Consider the following 24,304-nt stretch of genomic DNA (forward strand, 5'->3'; position numbering starts at 1 on the left):
GAAAAGTATAAAGACAAAAATTAATTCTCAGTAACAACTGAAGACTATAAAAGCACAACCCAAGAAAACTATGAATTGAAGCTCAGGCAAGATAAAATATTAATTAATTTCAAATGACAACATTATCTCTTTAAATGTTTCCCACTATAAATGAACCAAAGCAATCACAGACAAAATTCAGCAACAATGTTATACACATCAGCCACCAACAGAACCAAAAAATGGGTTGGTCATAATCAGTCAATTAAATGACAAGGAAAGCTGTGAATTTGCTGAGGCTTACTTTGTTCCAGAGAGAATAAGAGATGCCTAATTACCTAGATGCCGGGCCATATTTAAGCTGCTCAACAGATGAAGACAACAGTAAGTATACTCTAAAAGGCCAGCTTAACTGTGTTTGCGTGTGCGCGTTTTCGCATACACATACCATCAAGCTCTAATAATGGGTGACAGCCACACAGAAAAGTGCTATCTGGCGCTGAAGAGGATAATTAAACTGCTGTCCAAATCAGCACTAATCTACTTCAGTGGTTGGAGCTTTTTTGTGTGTGTCTCATTGAATATTGGTAGAGAGGATGAAAAACAGGAGAAAAGGTTGAGTAGAGGAATTTACAGTGAATTAATAATAAAATAAATAAATAAAAGATGCGAGTAAAAACAGTGCTAGAGGGGAAATGTTGAGGAACAAATCAAGATAGCAGGTTCAATTTACTACGAGGTTTTAGCCAGTGATTTCAACATGCAAACATCTCACTACAGCATGAACACAGCTCATCTCTTTCACGATGCATGCCAGCAGCTCACACCCTCATTTACAAGAGAGCAGGCTGGCAACCAGCAAAATCTGTTGCGCCAATTAAGTATTTACAACTGCAGTGTAAATTTCAGAAGGCTTTCTCTTAGCTAAGGTTTAGTTAATTCATCCATATTTATTTGTGTCTGCTTCATTGTAAGAATGATGATGAATGATGAAACTTTGCATTGTCTGTACTGTTGCTAGTTGCTTGATGGGGATCTTTCTCTCAATTACGATGAAGAAAAATTATTCATGTGGTAGTTTCTAACATCACTATGGCCTAAGGACACCGTAGACTATGCTGCCATCATTTATTTGACAGCTAGGTTGTAAAAGGGGGTATATGGATAACGATTGCTTCAATGTACACATGACCAATGGCGAAGTAAATTGCAAGATAAGAAAAAGAATATAAATAGGCTTATTAAAATCCCGAAGCAATTTTTTTTTACCATTTTAATGATTGTATATGATCACATTTCAATAGGATATGGACCGAGTTTGCTGTAGTGGTGAGAAAGGGAGACAAGATGGTTTGAATGGAGCAAGTTTCAGAGCTGGTTGTGTGATCACTTGGCATAAGGCAAAATAGCTGGAGCAGAGTGAGGCTCATCAGCACCATCAAATGTGTTAACGAATAGCATCTGTGCCACCTGGGTCCAGTGTGTATTCAGGAGATACCATTAAACAACAAATAATGTGGAAACCAACAGAGCATATTCACAGTAAATGGAAGCTTATCTACAAATTTCTGCCAAGAAAAAAAGATCACACTATTCAATTAAAAAAGGAAAGAAATGTACTGCTCTATCTTCTTACCATGCATGGTCCTAATGCACTCAAAGCCTTGGAAGTCCCACAGCTTGATAGTCATGTCTGCAGAGCAGGAGGCTAGCAGTTTGCCTGTTAGGTCAAAAGAAATGTCCTGCACAGAATCTGTGTGGCCTTTCAGTGTGCGTTCGAAGTCTCCTGTTTCATAGTCCCACACCTGGAGAACACATATTATAACATTATCTTTAGGAGAACCTACAAATGTGACTGACAGACAAATAGACCATCTCTATATCACTGACAAACACTTCTTGTTCATGACATCTCAAACTCGGGTCATCCAAATAAAACTGAGGAGGCAGAAGGAAGCTAAAAAGGAATTCCCCGTATTTGCTTCACACGCGCTTTATATAGTGACTTACAGAATGATGCCTGGGCCAAGATACCGATTAGGGCTACAGTTAGACCTGATAAGAGACTGTTTATGTGTTGAGTATGGCCAAGGCAGTTGAACTACAGTCGAAATATGGAGTGAACTGTACCAAGTATGGTTTTCGAGCCTGACAAAGCTGTTGCATCTCTGGCTTTTGAGCAGACAGACGGTTTGTCAGAGAGGGATAAACCCTTCTTGGTTCCCCTCTTAGGATGGAGGATTTTGGACAGGCAATGACAACAGAACCCGACCCTCATGTCCTACTAGTCCGCCTACCCTCCAAAGGAATCCAGGCAGTGCAGATGGCTCTGAGGACAACGTGTACAGGGGGATTTATTCTGTAGAAGGTCAATGTCTGTTAGTATGCACATAGACTATTAAACCAGGTGTGCCTTCAAACATATGAACAGTATTCAGCACCACAAATAATGTTAGGTACCTGTAACTTGATGCTGCAAGCAGTGAGAATGTAGTTTGTCACTGGAACTGATCCATTATTATTTAAGCCTAAAAATCAAATATACTGTGAGGGGTTAGAGCTGGGCTCAAGACAATATTTTGATACGCAAACATCTGCCATGTCAGCAGGGGAAAGAAAGCAAGGTAATGCAGGGAGGGTGGGAGTATTTCAAAATTAACAGGATGAGGCAAAACATGAACAAAACAGTAAGAGGAAAAATGACAAAACAACTTAGTCCAAAATTACAATGGTAAGATAAATGTATAAATTTCAATACTGACTTGTTTACACAAACAAACCCAAAACACCTCATCTTAATTTCTTTTTTTAAATACAATAAAATTGAAAAATCAGCAACTATAAACCAAGACAAGCTGACTTGAAATTAAATAGCCCTACAGTCTGAGTATCTGACACTGGTAGGAGAAAGCTGATGCACTTCTGAGTGTAAAGAAGACAACGTTGACTTCCCAGTTAAAAATTTAACAGAGCTGATCGGGGTAGGAAAAGTAGGACACAGGGGCAGCGAGGACAGGCCACAGACAGATGAGGCAACCAGGAAAGATGTGCGTGACGGCAGAGCTGAATTTCAGATATGCGCCCAGGCCTGCCTCCTCCTGAGGAATGGATAACTCTGATAGTGGGTAGTTCTGGTAGGTCAGCTGATGCTTCAAGTGTACGATAAGTGAGGGAAGTGTCTTTGGGGGTGGGACACGGGGAGGAATCAGGGCAGGGGTAAGACTGGAAGTGGAAGTAGATGCCAAAATGTGTTGTGCAATGGAGAAAACAGGGTCCAATTTTTTTTTTTTGACTCAATGGCCAAGCATATTTTATAAACAGCCAAAATATTAAATTGTGTTTTTCTGTCACATAAAATTTTATTGATATAGTATGGCATTATGTTGAACATAACCTTACATAGAAGGAGAGAGCAAAACAGATTTTAATTGATAAAGGCTAGATCAGTCTTAGATCCCCTGATTCTTTTTCTCAGACTGAATTTGGTCACTATGCTCCAATTTACCAGGTTCAAACTATACTCTTGTTGTCTCTTTCTTGTTCTAGCATATTATAGACAAAAAGATGCTACCATTGGGCTAAAATCTTTATAATCTTTATTATATGGCATCCTTGTCTACATGCTCTTTACTTCAATGTCCTGTCTTCTCTACTTCAACTCAATTTTGTACACCACACTTGATAATGGCTTCATAGAATATTTAATATGGAAAGGAAATGCTAACATGACATGCTCAGCACTTGGTAATGCTTTAATTGTTATTGCCACAGTTTGTCTTTGTGGTTACCTCTTTGAGCTAATTAAGTGTTCTACTGTCATTCATATCCTGTCTATTGTCTTCAATTCAATAAAATCTAAAAGATATAAAAAATGTATTCAATAAAGAAATCTGTAGAGTAGTGCTGTTAACTTTATTGACGATGACAAAAGAGAAGGTAAGGTTACATGAAATAGATGAGAAGGGAGGAGGAGCCTTGTAGGAGCCTGAGCTAGGAAATGAGTGTTCGGCAAAAGATGGTTCAGACTCCAGCCAGTTGTTTTGGCATGATCACTGACTACACTTTAACATCGCTGTAACTCTCTGCGAGAAAGTCCATCTTTATGAGTACTTAATTTGATACAAACCAAATACTTGCAATTCTCGCAAGCCCACAGCAAGATTCAACCCCTATAGGTCAAAATTCACAGAAAACATATTTATTTATATTTATTTATTATAATGAGACTCCTCATTCCTTTTCCTGACAGTCATGTGCAAATATTGAAACATATTTCTTAATTAGACCAAGGAGTTTATATATGCAATTTAGATAAAAATAGATAACAGCAGGTGACACTTGTGCAAAGATGGTTATTATCTAGGAAGATTAATTAGAGACGAGGTTATACTGAAGAGCAAGACATAATATATGGAAAAGAGGAGAGCAGGGAAATTCAACAGAGCAGGCGCAAGCCGCCACCAAGCTAGAACCAATCTATTAAAAAAAAAAAAAAAAAAAAAGTTGATTTTAAGTATGAATCCTGTCATTGTAATGGGAGGAGTGCAAAAGCACTGTACACTGCAGTCTCCTCAAGATCAGGTTGTGCATCAAAGTTCTAGTTCAATGAAAATGTCACACGATGCCTCCCTCTAACTCGGAAACAACAATGGACAATTGGTAAATGTTGTGGGCATTAAAAGGGAATTAAGTCCATTTTCGCAGCTCATGTGTCAATCAGAGATATATACAAACCTGTGATGACATCTGTAACATTAGGTAAGCATAAAAATGATGTCACAGATGACAAAAACATATCAGATCAGTGTGGCTGCTGCTTTTGATCTGAAAATGCAAGATTTTAAGCTAATGACAAGACATGAGGGTTATGATCATTTCAATCTTTTCGACTGTGGCTTTGAAAAGACAGAATTATACATACACTAATTATTTAAAGCACATTTAATTTGGGAAATATGAAGACCCTTAGTTTTCTGCTGATAAATGAGGGTTAGGATTAACCCATTAACCCAAAAATCATCAAAAAAAACCTTTTTAAAAAGATTTCAGTGTATAATAGCACATTTGAAAACCAGCTAAGCAATAGTCAAACCACCATTTCCACTATCCAGCAGCACTGACCTTTATTGTAGCATCCTCGGAAGCTGACACCATGACACTGAAGACTGGGTGGAAGATGACACGGGTGACTGGACTGCGGTGGCCACTCAGCGCGTACCTCTCTGGTGGGCGTGGGATCCACTCTTTGGGGTCTCGCTTCTGACTGACAGGCCCTCCCAAGGTGATCTCCTCTTTAGCTTCATTCAGTTTGGATTCAAGCTCCATCACCTGCCCAGAGTTTACAGGTAGAAATTATAAGCAGAAAAGCAGAAAGTAAAGTATATTCAAATATGCACATGCCTTTGAATAAATATTCATGCAATATAAATAATATTCATATAATATTTCATTTATTTCTGGTGGAACAAACAAAACTAATTACGCACAAATGTATACTGTACAATAACCGAAAAAAGGAAAATCTTTGCCCATCCTTGAATTCATCAAAATGAACTAAATGGAAATACAGAATAATAGAATGAAGGTTTGTTGGGTTGTTTTTTTTCCTAATGATTCTCTGTCCTTAAGTCAAATCACAATAATCATTATTTTACTTTTTCAAGTTTTCTTTAAACGTAAACAGAGAGCTAGACAGTTTCAACTCATCACTAAGCCCATTCCATAATTTCCCCAAAACTGAGGTACATCTGTATTTAACATTTGTTCTTACATTACAGATCTTAAAAATAAGCTGTCATTTTAAATTAAACATTTCTGCTCTCATTTTAAAATATTACTGAATGCTACTGGGAACTCTATTGCTCAAAGCTCGAAAAAGAATTTCCATAATTTTTAGGTACGCAATATCCACAAAATTGAAGGCGTTAGAACCTATGAAAAGGCGATTAGCGGATTCATTATATCCAGCTTTATTTATTACTATAATGGATCTTTTCTGAAGTTTTATTATTGGGTCTATATTTGTTTTATATAATACATGCAAGCAATTCTTTTTCACAAATCCCTTGTTTTACAGAAAGCAATAGACTTGGATAGTTTCCATTTGATGTATTCTATGTGTGGCTTCCAACTTAGTTTATGATCAATAACCATGCCCAGAAACTTTGTTTCATAAACTTGTTACATTTCAGGTACAATTTAATGGCACAGTTAGCCCTAACACCACCAAAAGCCATAAACGTCATCTTATTTTCATTTAGTAATAATTTATTAAGATCGAACAATGTTTTTAAATACCATCAACTCCCTTTCTACTGTGTTACTGTATAACTGCTTCCTACCCAGAACACAATAGATTTGTATAGTCTGCAAACATTAAAATTTTTTATATTTTAGATACAGTAAAAATTTAATTTATATAAAGTGTAAATAGCTTAGGCCCCAATACCCATCCTTGTGGGACTCCACAAGTTATTCTTCTCAAAAATTCAGTGTCATTAAGTTTTACATACTGAAACATATTCCCTAAATAATTTCCTAACCTAGGTTGTACACCTCTTAAACCATAATGATCACATTTCTGCATAGTAAAGAGTGATCGACTGTATCAAATGCTTCCTGTAAATCAATAAAACACACTTCCTGCGTGTTGTCTCACATCTTCTGCTGCTGCTATATTTTCTACAAATTCCATCACTGCCAGAGTTGTTGATCGATCATAAAAATTGCCTTTTAAGGTTGTAACATTTGGTGCAGAAACGTAAAATTTAAACTAAATAAAAAAATACAAAAACATTTACAACAGAGTTAATGTGTTCTTTGTAACACTTTTTAACTGTTAATAGTAGATTCAGCAGTAATGTCATGAAACATTCACAAGACTACATTCCCCACAAGCATTCTTCGAGGAGCCAAAAACTCCAACAAACCTTCTTTTGTAATCTGATGACTGAGGTCCATTTTTTTTCCAAAAGGCCAGCGTACTTCTTATCCAATTCTTCATTCTGTGGAGGGGATATAAAAGGAAAAACGGATATCAACAAACAGGTGGAAGAAAGCCAATCAGTTTTGGCTCAGCTTAATATGTGTGTAATAGGTGAGGCATGTTGAAGACTGGCTGTAGTAAGAAAGAACAGAATTATTCACACCCCACATATACATGTTGCATATATGAACACACACTAGACCTAATCCTTCTCACACAAATGAATCTCCTGCAGATACAAGGAAGACTTAGACAGCTTACAGCCACACACACACACACACGGTGCTGGGGGCAGTAGTGGAAGTTAACTTGTAGCAGTCCTGGCAGACAGAAGCCTGATTTCACCTGCAGGCTAATACACGAGCTGGCCACTAGCTTTTATATGCTGGACCTCATGGCATACAGTACATTTCTTACTGCCAAGACAGTGACAAAACAATATGCAGACACTACGTTTTCTCTGTCACCAAGTAAAAAATTTCATATCATGGTACTGAATAGTGGAAAAGAAAACAAATAAAAGTTAAAAGACTTTTGGTAAGCATTTAAATATTTAGCCTATAAATTGCTTTCCAAAATGTTGCCAATTTATTTTCTGGTATCAAATGATTAAGTGAGTTGAAGCGCCATTTTTAACTACAAGATACTATTCAAAAATATTATGATTGAGAATAAATTTTTTAAATGTTGAAAAGGAATTAAATTGAGTCAATATATAGAAACCAAAAGGTTGTGTAGTTTTATTGTCCTCACAAAACAATGGTTTTGGTGGCAGAGTGTGTATAATTCATGCCTTGAGGCTGTTGCTAACTATCAAGCTTCAAAAATTCACATTGACAGACAGCCACGAGTGCCAGTGATGGAGAAAATTAGTGTTTCACTCCAATTTCACAAGTACTTCCTCAGCCTCAGCTGGAAACAAAAGCAGACATCCTGGAGGTGTGGAGAGAAGCAGGCAACGCCGATTGCCTATATTTAACACTTCCCAATGACAAGAGGTTATTCCTTAGACTACAAAGACAAAGACATGAACTGAGGAATTGGGGAGAAAAGTAGAAGAGAAAAAACAGAGGAAGAGAGTAGGGAGCCCAATTTGGACAAGTCTGCCATCATCTAATCTGCCATCTGCCTGGACACTCTGCCCATTACAACACACACAAAGAAACAGAGACATGAAGAGACGCACACAAAATGGCAAGTGCCAGACTCAATTGGAGCCTGCCAGCCTGTTGGCAGTGGATAATATATGTACTTGCGTGCGTGCGTGCGTGCGTGCGTGCGTGCGTGCATGAGAGAGAGAAAAAGAAAGAGACAGACAGAGAGTACATACAGGTATGTGCATTTTCTTTCTAGTCCAATAAAAACCAGAGCATGACCTCCATTAATTATTCCTACTATGAAAACCTGCTCTAACAGACTTAAAAGGCCAATTATAAGAAAATATCATTTAAATCCACCAACATTTAATTGGCCAAAAATAAAGAAAGAAAAATCTAAAATCATCCCATTGCCTAACCTAATATACCGTAGCCTCAGAAAAGTGGCACTTAAAAAAAAAAACTAAAAATAAATTTAAAAAATCATTGGTTGGTTTAGCATGATGCTGCCAATGTGCACATTTGACTGAGCACTTGTACTCAACAGGGTTAACCTATCCCTTTGTGCCATTAATCTATTATTTAGCCTGCTTGCACAGCATTGCAGGAACTGAAAACGCCTTAAGAATGAAAACAGATGATACAAGGTTGGGGAGTTGTGTGAAGACCGGGTGACAGTAGGTGCTATAGAGAGCAGAGAGAGTATCTCCCTCGTCCTCTCTGACATCTTTATGTGGGCACCACGTGCTAAAACAGATTTGAAATTATGAAAATTATGAAAAATAGGCTCTAAATACCACCTAAAAATTAATATGGCCAAGATGTATATTTGGTGAAGAAGAAAATAGTGGATCATGGACTATAGATAGACCCCAGAACAGGATAATCACTAATAATGACCTCAATGTTAAAGTACATATTTTGATATCTGTGTGACAGGGTCAAGAAAACTGGACATTAGTCATAAGTGTATTTTTATTGCAGCTGCATCCGATTGCTTGAGATTATAGAAGTCTGCCTAATGTGGTTACTAAGCACCATATTTTGGGGGTAATGTTATTTGATATGTGTGAGCGCACGCGCAAGTGAGAGAGAGAGAGAGAGAGAGAGAACTGTAATGGCAATGTGAAATAGATGAAAGCCTTTTTCTAGAGGAGATAGCTTAAGCATGTAGCACAGACCCCCTAATCAGACAGAACCCCATAATTGGGTGCAGGTGCCCCAAGTCACGCACATGAACTTGGTGACTGAGATGAGATATACAGTGGAAATCAAGGCATATTGTTGATATAAATTGGTGTGATTGGCTGTGCGGATGTATGTGTCCACCCTTAATCTACTCACATTATCTAATTCCGCCTCCTTCTTGAAAGTGGAATATGCCTCTTCGTACCCATTGGAGCGTAGATAATCGGCTATCGCTCGATTTCTGAAACAGACAAAGAGAACCTGTAATTAGTTCTCCTGATTAGCAGACAAGATAGTTGTTAAAGAACCTCAAGTAATGACCTAGTATTCAATGAAGACGAAACAGGCATGTTAAGGGAACATGTAAAACAAAGCTGTAAATCTTCTATGCTTTTCACATATTTAGACTTTATCAAACCTTTATCTACATGAAAGAAAAAAAAATGCCTTGCATGCATAAAATCGGTCAAATTTTCCTAACTATGACAGTTCACATAGACAGTCTGCAGCTTGCACGCGCTTCCTCTCACTCCCATGCATGCACGCATACACACACATGCGCACACACACACCCTCTCCAACCAATTGACACAAATCCAGAACACATCTGTCTGGTTTTTATAATGAGCTCTTCTTGCTGTCGGCAAATATTAGAGAGGGATGACTCCCCATTGTGTAGATATGGTTAAAATGGGAGTGAGTGTGCATCCTACAATTTTCCACATCCACACAGCAGGACAGACAAATTATTGAGAAGAAGGACAATTTTGGCTACTGATATTTAGTAGGGCTGAACGACTAATTGGATTTGCGATAATATTGCAATAGGATAAAACACGATTTTCTAATCGCAACGCGAGAGAGAGAGCGGACCACTCAACTGCATCAACTTTTTATGCTGCACCGTAGCCTGTTGCACAATAGTCTCTGGTTATATGGAACTGTCAGACACTGACTCAACTGAGATGTTAGTCTCCATGAGAAACAGCACATCAACGGTGTGGAATTATTTCATCTTTAAAAAGGAAGACGCTGTGCTGCTGTTGCTACTTCACAGGGCAACACAACAAACCTCTTCCAGCACTTAAAAAAAAACACCACAAAGCCATTTACAACAGCCTAAACCAAAGACAGGCATCATTGCCCGACATGTTTGAAAGAGTCGCTCTGTATGAGCGTAGTCCTAAATGGGGATGTCACTCAGGCAATAACTGAGTTCATTGCTAAAGATATGGTGCCTCTCAGCATGGTGACAAAGCCTGGGTTCACAGCATTGATTAATACACTTGATAAAGAACAAGGGGTTACCTTCACTTCCTGTTACTGACTCCTAAAGAAAACCCACATTTATTTGGCATGCACACTTAGACACACAGGTGACATGGGGCAGTTCAGATTCTGTGTCTAAAAATCTGTGAAAAATGGCAGCCATGCTGTTTTCATCCAAGCCACTAGTGATGTTGCACCTGCCATTAATAAGCAACCAAAACTGCTCATATGAGTTAGCTTGCTGTATTCTGAAAAAATTTTTTTTTTGATTTTTCTATCTCGATGTACTCTAGCCACGCCCAGGAGAACAGACCCGTTATTGGTGAGATTCAATTGAGGTCATCTAAATTGTTAAGGCTTTCATTCTCCATCTAATTAGACTCATGACGGTGTATTTATTTGACTTTTTGTATCAAAGACAAAATGTTCACTGAGGGCATATACAGTAGATGCATTTGTCATTATTACTGTAATTGGAGAAAGGAAATGTTTCATATTCAACAGGGCACACTGCTTGAATTCCCCGTGTGACCAGACAAGGGGTCGGCAACTTTCAACCTTCAAAAGAGCCATTTGGGCGTGGTTCCCAACAAATAAAACCCACCTGCAGCCATAAAAGCTACCTTAGCTTACCTTATCGAAAGCTTAAAATAAGTCACCAGCCTGTCAGCAACAGGTGACGCAAACAAGGTGATATTTTAAAAACGTTTTATTTCAATGTTGCAAGATCACATAAATTTCTAGAATCTCTAGAATTTCTTGAAAATTGAAATTGAAAAAAAAATGTATTTAAATTAAATAGCTGTTTTTTTTTTTTTTGTTTTTTTTTTTTTATTTTTTTTAGCATTATTTTTCTCAAAGCCACAGGAAGCCATGGCAGAGAGATGAAAAATCTGCAGGTTGCTGACAAGACTGTTAAGAGATAAAAACAAAAATGAATGCTTGAAAATAAAAACAGATAACCAATAAAGTGCAGAACTGGAATTGTTCATGTTTGACCAAAGCGCTATTTCCTTTTAATAGTAATAGACTATATCTTTGATTCTAGACCTCCTGTGTCTGTGCACAGTGAACCCCACCATTAATGCCAGAGATAGCCAGACAAGCTGTCAAGCAGCAGTGCTTTGAGGTGCCAATACAAAAGAGGTGGGGGCTACAATCTGTCAACCCAGTCTGTGCCCCCTGCGCCCCCTCTCAGTCAATGCTGAGCCCTGAAACCCCCATCTCCCTCTACCCACCTGAATCCCCATGATAAAAGTAGGTCTTATTACAGCTCAAGGTTAGCAAAAGGTTATCTGGTCCTCCATTAATCTACAACATAAGAGGGTAGGGCTGAAGTGTGTTAGCATGTCTGAGACAAAATGTATAGGCAGGTGAAGGAAACTGAATCATAGAGGAAGCTTTGGTTGGTTGTGTCAGGAGACCTGGTGCGACGAGGCATGCTTCCAATTCAAGACTTTATACCAGACCACCAGCTCAAAATATTTTTTATAAAAAATAATAATCTAAATACGACCTTAAGTCTCCTAAAAGTTTGTATACATTTGTTTTATAGACTGAATTATTCTTGATTTCAAAAAATATCTATAGACTGATTTGAAAGAAAAATAAGTATTGGTTGTCCTCCATGAAAAAAAAAAAAAAAAAGAGCAAAGAGAAAAAGAAATAAACCTAAAAAAACATATTGGACCTAATATTTATATTTACCACCTTCCTTCACTGATTTTGAATGCATACTGATTTAAAGATGTTGTAGCTATACAGCAGTGGACAATTTTCCAGACGTCAAAGTGGACATTGATGAATGAGTGTCTGTGGTGCAAGCAAACAGCAGCACATTCTCTTCACCAAGATCCTTATCTCACGCTAGATGTGCCAAAGAGAGCAGAGACATGCCATCATGCACTTTTCAAAATGCAGAGTTCTCAAAGATCACGTTGAAAGGAGAAGAAGAAAATAGGAAAAGGGGGAGCAATGTTGACAGAAGGAGCGCAAAAACCAGTAGGTTTCCATGGTTACTAGCAACCCACAGTCAACCACTGAGATAGGGAGAAAGAGGAAAAGGCCAGAATATGAACAGAGACGACATACAAAGGAGGGTGAAGCTGTCACTGATTTGCTGCTACAAGATAAAAAGGCTTTCTGATGGCACCATTATAAAACATGATACGCGCATGGATGAGATGAGTGGTGATGCATGATCTCATCCTTCTGAGAAGATAGGTGACTCAGATATTAAGAAGTCTGCCAATGGCGTCACTTCTTCTTAGTTAATGTACCATTATCATGCGCTTTCACATCACTATAGAAATTATCAACCCTTATTAATAGCGCCTTCTTGTATTGTCAGCCCTCTTTACATTCTATGTAGTAAATGTTATTGACACAATGACTGACTGTGCCCTAAAATTAATCTGCATAGTTAAAGCAAGATAAACTGTGCCTGGTGGTGGACAGGCTGTTTTGTTTCAATGGCTATTGGATTACCTAACATTTCTAAACTCATGTTTTCTACTTTCATTAAATTTCGTCTCCAACTGTTGAAAGAATAAATGGGTTGGTTGGTTGGAAAGCTTACCTTGTTAGAATGGTAAATAGAGACAAAGGTTGCTTGAGGCAAGTAAAGGCATGAAGATCTATGTTAAACTTGCAGTGCATCTTCCAGACTGGCAAGTAAACAGGTGCTAACGGTGGCCATGCAGAAAGAGCAAAACTTATAAATGGATTCTTTGAACAAAAATGCCAAATATTTGCTCATTTCAGTTCTTTAAGTGAACTGAATATTTTTGGATTTCAAAGAGAACAAGACTGCAAAACAATTAATTATGAATGAATGAAAAGCACCATTGGTTGCAGCCCTACTTAAAAGCAATTAAAAAAAAAAAAAGAAGAAGGAAAGAAAGAAAAAAAAAGTCAAAGCTTCTTTTCTTCTCGATCTTTATTAAACATTGGAGAAACCAAGCAAAGTGTGGGCCTTCACTTGAGAACTTGAACAGAACAACCGCATATGCAGCTTAACATTTCCCCCATTTCTTTGAAGAGAAATAATCATTCTTTCAATTCTTAATTCATTCAAGACTTAGAAGCAAGTGTAATTTAGACTTTGAACAAAAGCTTTGCACTGGGTTTGGAGTCAATGGAAAACCCTACAAGCCAGGAAGGTGCACATTTTTTTTCAAGCTTGCCAATTGACTGAACTTCAAGGCATCAGTTCTACAACTCTACATTGTGGCATATTAATTTGCTCATTAATAATGATAATAAAACCAAACCAAGAGCTTAAAAACATCACAAAGCAAGGCCTCATTTGACAAATATACTATACACTAAGTCTAACAACATATAAACCACTATTTCTGCGTAATATTAATTGTGTGAAAGCACCAAATGACAGACTCTGCAAAGCAAATGTTAGGTGAAATCAAGTGTTGGGCCAGAAGACAGTTTAAAAATAAGTTAATCTTATTCTTCCATCTCAACAGCTGAGTACTGAGCAGCTGACAACTTCTCAAGGAGAACTTGTTAGCAGAAACATTCCACAAAAATCATATGACAGGATTGCATAATTACCCAGCTATAGCCAGACCTCCGTGAATACATAACCAATCTATTATTTATGCTGCTAAACTAATGAAGAGGACCCTCAGGCCTTGTTTATTGAAACATTTTGTGTCAACCAAAGATATCAACATTCAAAATCCACAGACAATCAATGCCCCTACATCACGTCAGAAAATATGGTTACTTCCAAAAGCTTCCACCTTTTACTTGATTTTATTTAATAAGAATTTTTTAAGCCTGATTGCCCAGTTTGCAGGGTTTTTAATGTGAAACATTAAGTACCCTACAACAGGGATTACATTTTCAGATAAAAGAACTTCAAAGGAAAATGTCACTATGATACTATGATTTTCAGGACAAAAAAAAAAAAATCAATTCTTAGTCTTTCTACTAAATAAAACACTGGCTATTCTTCGTTATGACTATTATGCCTGTTTGCACATGGAGGAAGAGTTTCCGCTGAAAAAGAGAAATGTCACTGAAACACCAGCTCTCTGGTCTACAACAGCAGAAACCATACACATTTTTCTATTAGTGGGTGTGTACGCATATTCTATGTCACATGGTGATAGTGGAGCTTTGCTGACTGAAGTTAGGCCAGAGCTTTAACCAGTCTAGTACTTTCTTAAAAACCCATGAGACTATATAATTCAAGTTTGGGTTAAAAAAAAAAAAAAAAGAGGGGGGGGGGGGGGGGGGGACAAGGATAGACAAAAAACTGATTTAAGTAAACCTACAGTAAACCTACAATTAAATATATATATATATATATATATATATATATATATATATATATAGGGTTAGTACACACACACACACATATAAACAATTTCCTTCTTTCTATCGAGATAGCCTCCCTTTTAAATATTTGTGATTGCATTAATGCTATAATGGACAGTGCTCATAATCTCTAGCTGCAATGATGTCAGTTGCAGCTGAGAGAAATTAATTAATCTTTCCAGTCATTTTTTAAGTAAATCTTCTGAGGTGAAAAAAAAATAAAAAAGGCAGATTCAATGTCTCTCAAAAGAGAAGATTTGCTGCCTTTCTGTTCCAAATACAACAGTAGTTTACTTCAGCTGAATAATATTTGTTGAACATTTCTATTGTTTTGTAGATTATTGTAGTCATTGATCATAATGGACTTCAATGATCTGTTTTAATAATACTAGTTAAGCAAAATCATAATACAAATCAATAATTTGCTTTGTGAACAAGACTTGAGGAAATTAAGAAATGTGTTATTGTGTTAAAATAGCAATGATAATTCAATGGCCAGCCGTCAAATTAATTAATTGGTTGGTTATGCAAATTAGTTTTATGTCAACATTTAAATTTACTATTCACCTTGGGTCCCCATTCATAAAAATTAAATACTAAAAATTTGGTAAGTTTGGAAAAAGGGAAAGAAATCTAATAGCCCTAATGACATTTGTTTTCAGGTGTATACATCTGCTCTACCTTTCCTCTTAAAGCCAAGTGGATGGAGAATGATTGATACTGGATGATGGGCTGAAGACACAAACAATGGTATCATGAGACACCATCTGTGTGTCAGTCCCAAAGCAAAATCAAATCCATATTGCTGAGTGACCCCCTGCACATGCACCCGGCCAAGTTAAATGTACTAAGCATCCTGTCTGTATGCCAAACTAAATTCTACTGCTAATTCTAATTCTGAAGAAACCAGTTTATCCTCAATACATGTCTGTCATTTCAGTCTTGAACCAAAATAATACCTTACACCAAGGCACTCTAATAAAGATGGAGTATTACATAATTCAGCCAAGTTGAATTTGTATGAGCCTCTGAAAACTAGTCAACAATAAGTACAATACGACCATGATATCTTTTCTGGGACAATGGGTGTGAAATGCGACTGACTTCAAGAAACACTCCTCATACCATAGCTTTGAGAGTGAGTGAAATTCTAAGTCCTTTATCATAGCTTCTCTGAGTCATTTATTCTGCACTCAGAAATATTATGTTGACTTCAAACTTTTCACATTTTGTTAACTGCACCTTTATGCTTATCCCTTTCAATGCCCCATAATCTTAAAATTAAAATAGAATTTTAGGCAAACAAAGTAGAAAGGAAAGTGAAATATTATATCCACACAACAATTCAAACCTTTTGTCACAGCACTGGAAATTAAGTTCAGGTTCCTCCCATTTCTCATAATCTTTTTACACTTGGATTTAACCCTGCCTGTGGTAAATTCAATTGACCAGACATTGGAAAGGCACACACTTGTATAGAAAGCAATGAGCCACTGACTTGTATGCAAGGCTACAACAACATTTCTGCTTCATTGAGCATTCCCAAGAGCACAGTGACCTTGATAACTCTTAAATGGAAGAGGTGTGGAACAACCAGGGCTCCTTTTCCCAGCCGAACTGACCAATCGAGGAAAAGGGGCCTTCATACGAGGGGTGACCAAACCCCAGTAATCGCTTTGGCTGAGCTCCATAGAGCATGCATGAAAATGGGAGTACCCTGCAGAAGGACAGTCATATCACTGCAGCACTCCACCCATCTGGGCTTGTGGGAGAGTATCCAGACAAAACCTCCTCTTGGTGGGGGGGAAAAAAAAAAAAAAAAAAAAAAAAACTTTTGAAAGTGCATGCAAATGTCATCGGTGAAGCACAGTGGTTTCGAGTCACACTGCATCAGAGGGTTTACCTTTCAACAGAACAGGACAAAACAATTCATCGAAGTGCAAAGCCAGGGCAATGCAGGAATACTTCGGGACAGCTCACTCACTGTCCTTGAGTTGCCACGCCAGAGCCATGTCTTGATCCTAATAGAAATTTTGAAACTCTTATTAAACTTGAAAAAGGTAAACTGATAAACCCATCCAATCTGACACGTCTTGAGAGGACCTGTGTATGACAGACAATCCCCAAGTAGAAATACACAAAGCTTGTTGAATCACGACTTGAAGCTGTAATTGTACTGAGCAATGTCAAAACACTAAGCACATTTACATGCACACACACTAGCTGTGGTTGTAGCTCGATAAAGCCATCTCATCGGACTTCATGCACAGGAGTGAAATCATGTCGCCTCCGCTACAAAAGGTGGTGATATGCAGTCTTTCGGCTTGTGGGTAATTGGCCACTACAGATTGACCTATGATGTCACAGACCACAATGGAGTTGGAAAGAAGAAAAGATCGGTGAGCTAGCCAGTTAGTCTCTGTATCTTTGACTTTGCCATGTTCAACGCATAGCAGTTAGCCCGTTTCTTTTGTTTGACCTCGTATATTTGTGTTTATGTTTTAAACGCTGTTCGACTTCTGGGTCATAGCTTAGCACAAAACTTTAGCACATGCGCAGATCACCTCCTCCAGCTCCAGTCCAGCTTTCTGTATACATTCAGCAGTAGATCGACTTTCAATCGCATTATCTGGGTGTGTTAGTCCAATCACTTTAAGTTCAATTTCAATCGCGCTAACGTGTTTACGTGTACTTTAGCGGACTAAAGCAATAAATCTATTTTTTAGGTGTAAACGTGCTTACTGACAGGATCTCTGCAATTTCTGAATGCACTATGTATGCCTCCTGAGAGGCAGAGGTCTTTGTCCTTATCCTGTTATGTCATCACATTCAGAGTCAGGGGATGAAGGAAAATGGACAAATATCACATGAATCAGCTTGTCGCCTTAGAAATGGAGGTGGTTGTGTTTTTTTTGTGTGTGTGTGTAAAGCAAAGAAAAAGTTCAAAAGAAAAGGCCCATCTGCACACGGCTGCCCTCAGGTCTTTTAGGAGAGCAGATAGATAGATTTGTGCTCTGTATCTATTTTTGTTGCAGGCCAGCAGGGACGAGTCCCCTGACCCAGGAAAACAAAACAAAACACAAAGGTGCTTTTCATTGGCTATGCTCAAAGATAGGGTTGTTGTGAAGACGCTGCACACAGCATCTGACTGTGCTGCTGACAAAATAGCATAATTTAAGGGACAAAGATTTTTCCTCTTTAAAAAATATGCTGATCCACACTGGGGACCTAGAAAGACAAAAACAATTCCAAAAGAAAAAAAATTATTTTGCTTGCCATTTTATTGATTTTGATAGAGTTTAAAAGCGTGGAAGAAGCAAAGAGAAGGCCTACTATGGGAAATACAATGCAATGTGGGATGGTAACCAATGTTGTGACAAAAGAAGATGGGGGCCTGGTGATTTGAGTTGACAGATTAAGCAGACAATACATGTATCCATCTTCCCATGATTTATGCCCTATGCTGTATTCCCCGATTCAAAGTCAACTGCTGGGCTTCCTGAAAGGTTTCTCCAGCATGCAATCCAAATTGAGATGCCAGTTAGGAAACAAGATCTTAGAGACACTTCAGCTAGCAAAGTCAGTGAGAGTACCAACTGAGCCTCCACTGGGTGGAATGCAACAGATGACTTTTCTGTAGACTATGGGGGTAGAGACTGGTCTAACAGCGGAGAAAAGAGAGGTATACAGGGGGTCCTGGCAGCTATTTCTGAATGGCAACTAGCATGAAAGATTAGCATTCCAATAGACCTCTCCATACCAACAGAGTCCTCCCACTGCGCTAATCTAAAAGCACAGAAACATTGTTAAGAATGTTAAGAGCCTAGTCGTGTGAGTGTCAATGCATTTCTTTAACAGTGCAGGGGGGGTTAACTCATCTCATTGCAAATCTATAATGCCCTTCCAATTATGCAGTTTTAATGTTTTGGGTTTTTTTTAAGTGGAGGAGGAAAGCTCAACATCATAATTTGAGCTCTCTCTCATGACCTTGTGTCTCACATTGAGATATCTTAACTTTTTATCTCTTGCCTCAGGGGTTAATTAACAAGTCCACAGATGCAGAGCTTAATTCCAGTTTACCCAATTATCACAGACTTACTTCTCCCACTTGATCAATACATGTGCAGATATTTCATTGTGTGTATGCTATTTTCATGCTCATGCCAGATGATTTGTTGGAGTCACAAGGTGACAGATCTGTTGGATTTGAATAATGGGTGTCATGAGTCAGTCCAAGAAGCTTAATAGAACATTCAGTGCCAAAATACTTGCCAAAGAATACACTGGATTTCAAAAGCAACACTACAGGTTAAAAAGGACAAATTCTCAATGCCTAGCATTTTCAGGGATAGATTTGTAGGTAGATCAATATATTTTAGCTGCAAAACCTCAGGGGAACTACGAAATCTCCAAGACATTGAGGAATGTTGGGGAAAAACAAACCATAAGCATGTCTGCTGATAGAAAATGTATTCTCATATCTGGAATGCACTTCTATATATTTCTGTGCCTTGATAACCTAATGTGTTTGCTTTGACCTGTCGTGTGGGAATGTGTTCCTAAGAAATGTATGCCTGAGGACAAAGACAGACATCTTCTTCCATAGATAAGCAAACGACATGTATTTTTGCCTTGACTCAACAAAAACTCCAAAGTAAGTCATCCTTTAGTGAAGCTAAGGTTTTCTCTCTGATGAAGAGAAATTATGATAGGTCTAATACAACACGACCCAAAAAGCCGCATTGTTTGCATTAAGAATTTTGGATGCCATTGTGATTTCCTTTTATTATAAAGTATCAATGGCATAGCGCAACCTATTTATCAAAACAGTTATGATATCAACAACTGTTGTTTTAGTCCATTAATACCTATAATTATTATTTCTCAAGCATAAAATGCCAAACTTCACCCAAATCTAGCTTTTGATACATAATTTAATGCTTTTACTAGTCTTATGTGATAAACTGTTAGATAGCTTCAGATGAACACTTTTTTTAAACACACTATATAAATCAAGTGATTAAAAAAAAAAAAAAAAGCCTGATTACTAATTGAAATGATTTATGGCTGCTATGAATTCCTCTTTCTCACTTGAAAAAAGACTTCACCTTTCAGGAAAGAATGTAATCATGTTTATTCCTTCACAGGAACATAAGAGGAATGTGGCTGCACTGGGTGACTGAGCAGGTGTCAGATGTTTCATTACATGATATGAGAAACACAAAAATCCCTGGGTATAAATATATATATATCTATATCTATATATCTATATATCTATAAATATAAATATATATCTGGGCCACATGTTGTGAAAGGCGTTTTGGCGACTTACAGTTCATCTCGTTGCCGTTGTGACAGCACCATGGTGAAGTGTGGGCACGGCTGGGAGGGATCAGATGGTACAAGGTGAATCTTGTGCAGCTGCTGCACTCTCCTCAGTCAGGAGATGCACTGTGTTGATCCAGGCAACACGGAATGAGGACGAGCTGTGTACTCCAATGATGGGCAGTCAGTTTTGTCAACACAAAGACTCAGACTGGGAAGAGGGGAGCGCAGGAATCCGCCCCCCAACTGGCTGACTCCAGGGACAAGAGAAGTGGACAGCCTGCAAACCAGTCACCAGCCAAGTCTACACTGCATCTAAAGAAGAGAAAGAAAGGGAAAAAAATCTGCATTATGTGGGCATGACAAATGACAAGAAGAATATGAAGGGATGAAAATATTTATAGGGCAAAAGTGCTGCAATAAGGCCTGCACCAGTTTATCCAAAGACAATATGGCTGAGGCATCTGTCAACAATGGGAAAAGGTAAAAAAGCAAGAAAGAATAAATGGGAACAATTTAACACCATAAAAAGAACTTAATTCCATAGAGCACCCTCTTATTTAATTGTCACTTTTACACTGGCTATCTGTTCATAATGTGTCTGTGACGTGACAAGTGCTGTCTAAGAGCTCTGTCCCCTCTCTGTCTACATACAAGATCTGACCCACATTCTCAGAGCAATGCAGTCTTCCCAGGTTGCCAAAAGAAAGGAATAACAGGATACAGACGAGTGGGCTCAAGTAACGACTGAGCTCTTGTCAAATACCACCAAACATTTCATCTCATGACAACACAAGAACTGACTAGCCAGGCTGATAGCACAATAAATTAATTAGAATCGTTAAGCTATTGTTATGTTATTTGTGTTATTGTCCAAATGTATTTATCAGAAAATGTGACAAATGTGAAATGCACCCAACATCAAAATGTTTGATTTTATACTGCATTGTAGTCTTAAAAGGCACTTTACCAAAAGTACTAGAAATACCACCTTAGTAGTACAATAACCCTCTTAGTCTACCTGGACCAACCTCACTAAATATCTGCTAGACCAGTTACCAAAAGTAAACACAAAACCAATTTACATACACGAGCAACCTTCAACACACTGGAAAAAAAAAAAAAAACTAGAACACAACACACACATCCTGTCAAGGTTCCACTTAAGGAAACACTGATGCATCCGGAGCAGGCATTAGGATTGAAAATACCTCAGGAGTCTATAATAAAGGGAATTCAACTGATGATCCAGGAGTGACATTTCCACAAGTTAAAATTTTTTCTCCTTTTCACTCCTGCTTTTTTATTTTTTGGGCACAAAACCAGGCAGCACAGCGGTATAGTGATTAGTGCTGTTGCCCCATAAGAAGAAGGTTGCAGGTTCAGTTCCCAGGCCTGGGGCCTTTTTGTGCAGAGTTTGCATGTTCTCCCCATGCCTGCATGGGTTTCCTCCCACCATCCAAAAACATGTATGTTTAGCTTAACTGGTGACTCTAAATTGTCTGAGTGCGAGTGGTTGTTTGTCTCTGTGTGTTGGCCCTGTGATGGACTGGCATCCTGTCCAGGGTGTATGACCCCCTTGCCCAATGTGAGCTGGGAGTGGCTCCAACAACCCCATGCAACCCGGAAACAGATAAATGACGATAAATGAATGATGAATGGCAAAAAACAAGCAAAGTACCTTGGGGAGCTTGTATTTTCTTCTATATATACATATACATACACACATTAACAAACACACACACCTGACTGTGGATGGATTACAGCGCACTGGTGATTTCTGGATGTTGTCCAACAACAACTTGGCCATGGTTCAGGGTCACACCAATATAGCACAATAAGGTGATAGTACTAAAACTAAAAATGGCTTTTTCTCAAACACTGCATGCAAAAAATCAAAGCATCCACCAGGCATCATGTTCACTCACCAGGTGGAGAGCATACCATCTGCTTTCAAGTCTACACTTTATCAGGCAAAGGTCTGAGTCTGGCTGGGACCCTTTGCAGCATGTTATTCTCTCTCTTTCGAACTGTATTGCTCATCTCCACCATTGCTATAAAACAGGAGGTGCAAGAATGCAAAATTAGAAGGACAATGATCAAATTAATTAAAGCATCGCCCTGAGCAAATACAACCACTTTGATTAGGTCACCTACTACATACTGACATTCCCCATGGGCTATTGGCAGCTGTCATCGCCACGTATCAATTCTGATGCAAAACTTGCCATTTAGGTTCAGTATTGCGAAAATTGGTTGCACAATAAGATAATCAGGTTAGTCTGCTGCAGCCATAATGCCTCTTCCCACTGACAGTCAATAATGGTTATGCATCTCCCTGGGAACACTGCAGTACAGAGTCGCTTAAATTAATGGCACCAACCGTCAGATGTGGTTTAATTTCTAATTGAGTGCTAACAGATTTCGTGTATGTGAAAAGATCTTTTTTTTTTTAGCAAATAATTGGAAATATCCTCTCTGTGTATTTCAGACTACCACAACAAAATGTCAAGTCAAAACTATGACTTACTACACACAGTCTGCACATAAGCCCTATAAACATGTGTTCAGAGAATGCCAAATGTGACAGACAAGGTGTGTATCCAACATATCTTAAGCACTGCCATGTCTGTAAAAAGGAACATATCCCTTTGGAATACAGGGGAGGAGAGGAAGGACCTTAAATCAAGGGTCAACTGCTAGTGTGAAATACTGTTCCAGTAGCTCATCTCACAGCATACCATCACAGCCATGTTGACAGCTATCATCTCACCGTCAGCTCAGTTTACTGCTAGCATCATTAGGTCTTAACACACTTCTCAAAGTATCTCAAACTGATGGAATCTGGAGATCCTTAATTTTCTATTTGTGATTTCCTCAAAATATCCTGGGCAATGTACATTATAATTATACATGACTGCTTACAAACAGCATTGGACAGCTCTTCCACACTAAACCAAACCAGGTATGCAGAAACAGCCACATTGCTAATGTGGAGTGTAGCGCTAACATGAAAGCTGAGCACAAACAGCATGCAAACAAAAGAGATCAACACAATGGGGAGACAAAAGTCTTCTGTACAGTGACTGACACATCATTTTGATTCAGCTCAAGGAAAATTCTAGGGTATGACCAATTATCAGCCTGGCTGAAACATCATAATGAAGACCAAAATTCAGCATTTTAGGATCATACTGTTGTTACGGCTAACCAATTAAATTAATCAAAATCAAACCGTGCTATTTTGGCTCAATGGGAGGCACATATCCCAGTCTTCAATTACCACTCTGGTCGACAGTGATGTCCCACCCGCAGAACCATCTGAATGGTTACAAGTAATAGCCACAGACTAGAGCAGCTCGATAGACAAGTTCGGCTGAGTGGAAGGCTAGACAGCAGAAATGCTCTACACTGAAGTTACAAAACCCCTCAATGCACTCAAGAAAACAGCAGGTTAACTGTGCTGAGACAGAGCAGCGATAAATGCCACCTGTAATAAGGAGTCCAGTGACAGGAGATGAAACATTTCAGTAAAAATAATGAGTAAAGTTGTCCTGAGATAAAAGTACAAGTTCAGTCAAAATGTGTTATTGCGTTACAATTTCAAAAGAAGGAAGAGGAAAAACAATCTACTGTATTTCGATGTATTGAGACAACACTCCCAGTGAGAACAGCGTGGAAAGACAGACATTTCCCAGCCTGTTGGTGGGAATATGTTAGGAAGATCTAGCTAAAACTTATGCAGGCAGCCCTGCAATAAATCTTTTGGAGGATGTTGTCTTTATTTTACTGGTTTATGATACGGTTTTAATATCAATATTAATATTTTATCTGTCCATATTGTGATTCCTATATATTTTTTTGTTCAGTATTCAGCCCTGGCTTATAAAACTTTAAAACACTGCATCCTGTAGGGCACATGTATTAAACTCAAGGCCCACAAATGAATTATCTTTGGTCCACATGACAAGATCTATTTACTATTAGAGCTGACCTGCCAGGATATCGCACGCACCACCATAATACGACAATTTCCAAATGCACTGTCCTCCCATCGGCATGTCAATCACAGGTCTGCAAAAGCACACCCCACTCGTTCATCAGCAGTTATTACATACCA

The 24,304-nt window shown here is 38.3% G+C and overlaps 1 protein-coding gene across 1 annotated transcript in view; it reads right to left on the bottom strand.

Annotated features, from left to right (window-relative positions):
* The window catches only part of LOC115052805 (lissencephaly-1 homolog), a 35,406-nt gene that overhangs the window by 5,004 nt on the left and 6,098 nt on the right, over positions 1-24,304 (bottom strand). Inside the window, exons 2-6 of the mRNA XM_029517155.1 lie at positions 20,192-20,499; positions 9,406-9,490; positions 6,909-6,983; positions 5,101-5,307; positions 1,616-1,784 (exon numbers count right to left, since the gene is read on the bottom strand). Coding sequence (XP_029373015.1) covers positions 1,616-1,784; positions 5,101-5,307; positions 6,909-6,983; positions 9,406-9,490; positions 20,192-20,223 — 568 coding nt within the window. The 5' untranslated portion in view covers positions 20,224-20,499. The remainder of the gene's footprint in view (positions 1-1,615; positions 1,785-5,100; positions 5,308-6,908; positions 6,984-9,405; positions 9,491-20,191; positions 20,500-24,304) is intronic.

The sequence above is a fragment of the Echeneis naucrates genome, chromosome 13 (genome assembly GCF_900963305.1).
Source record: "Echeneis naucrates chromosome 13, fEcheNa1.1, whole genome shotgun sequence".
Lineage (NCBI taxonomy): Eukaryota > Metazoa > Chordata > Actinopteri > Carangiformes > Echeneidae > Echeneis > Echeneis naucrates.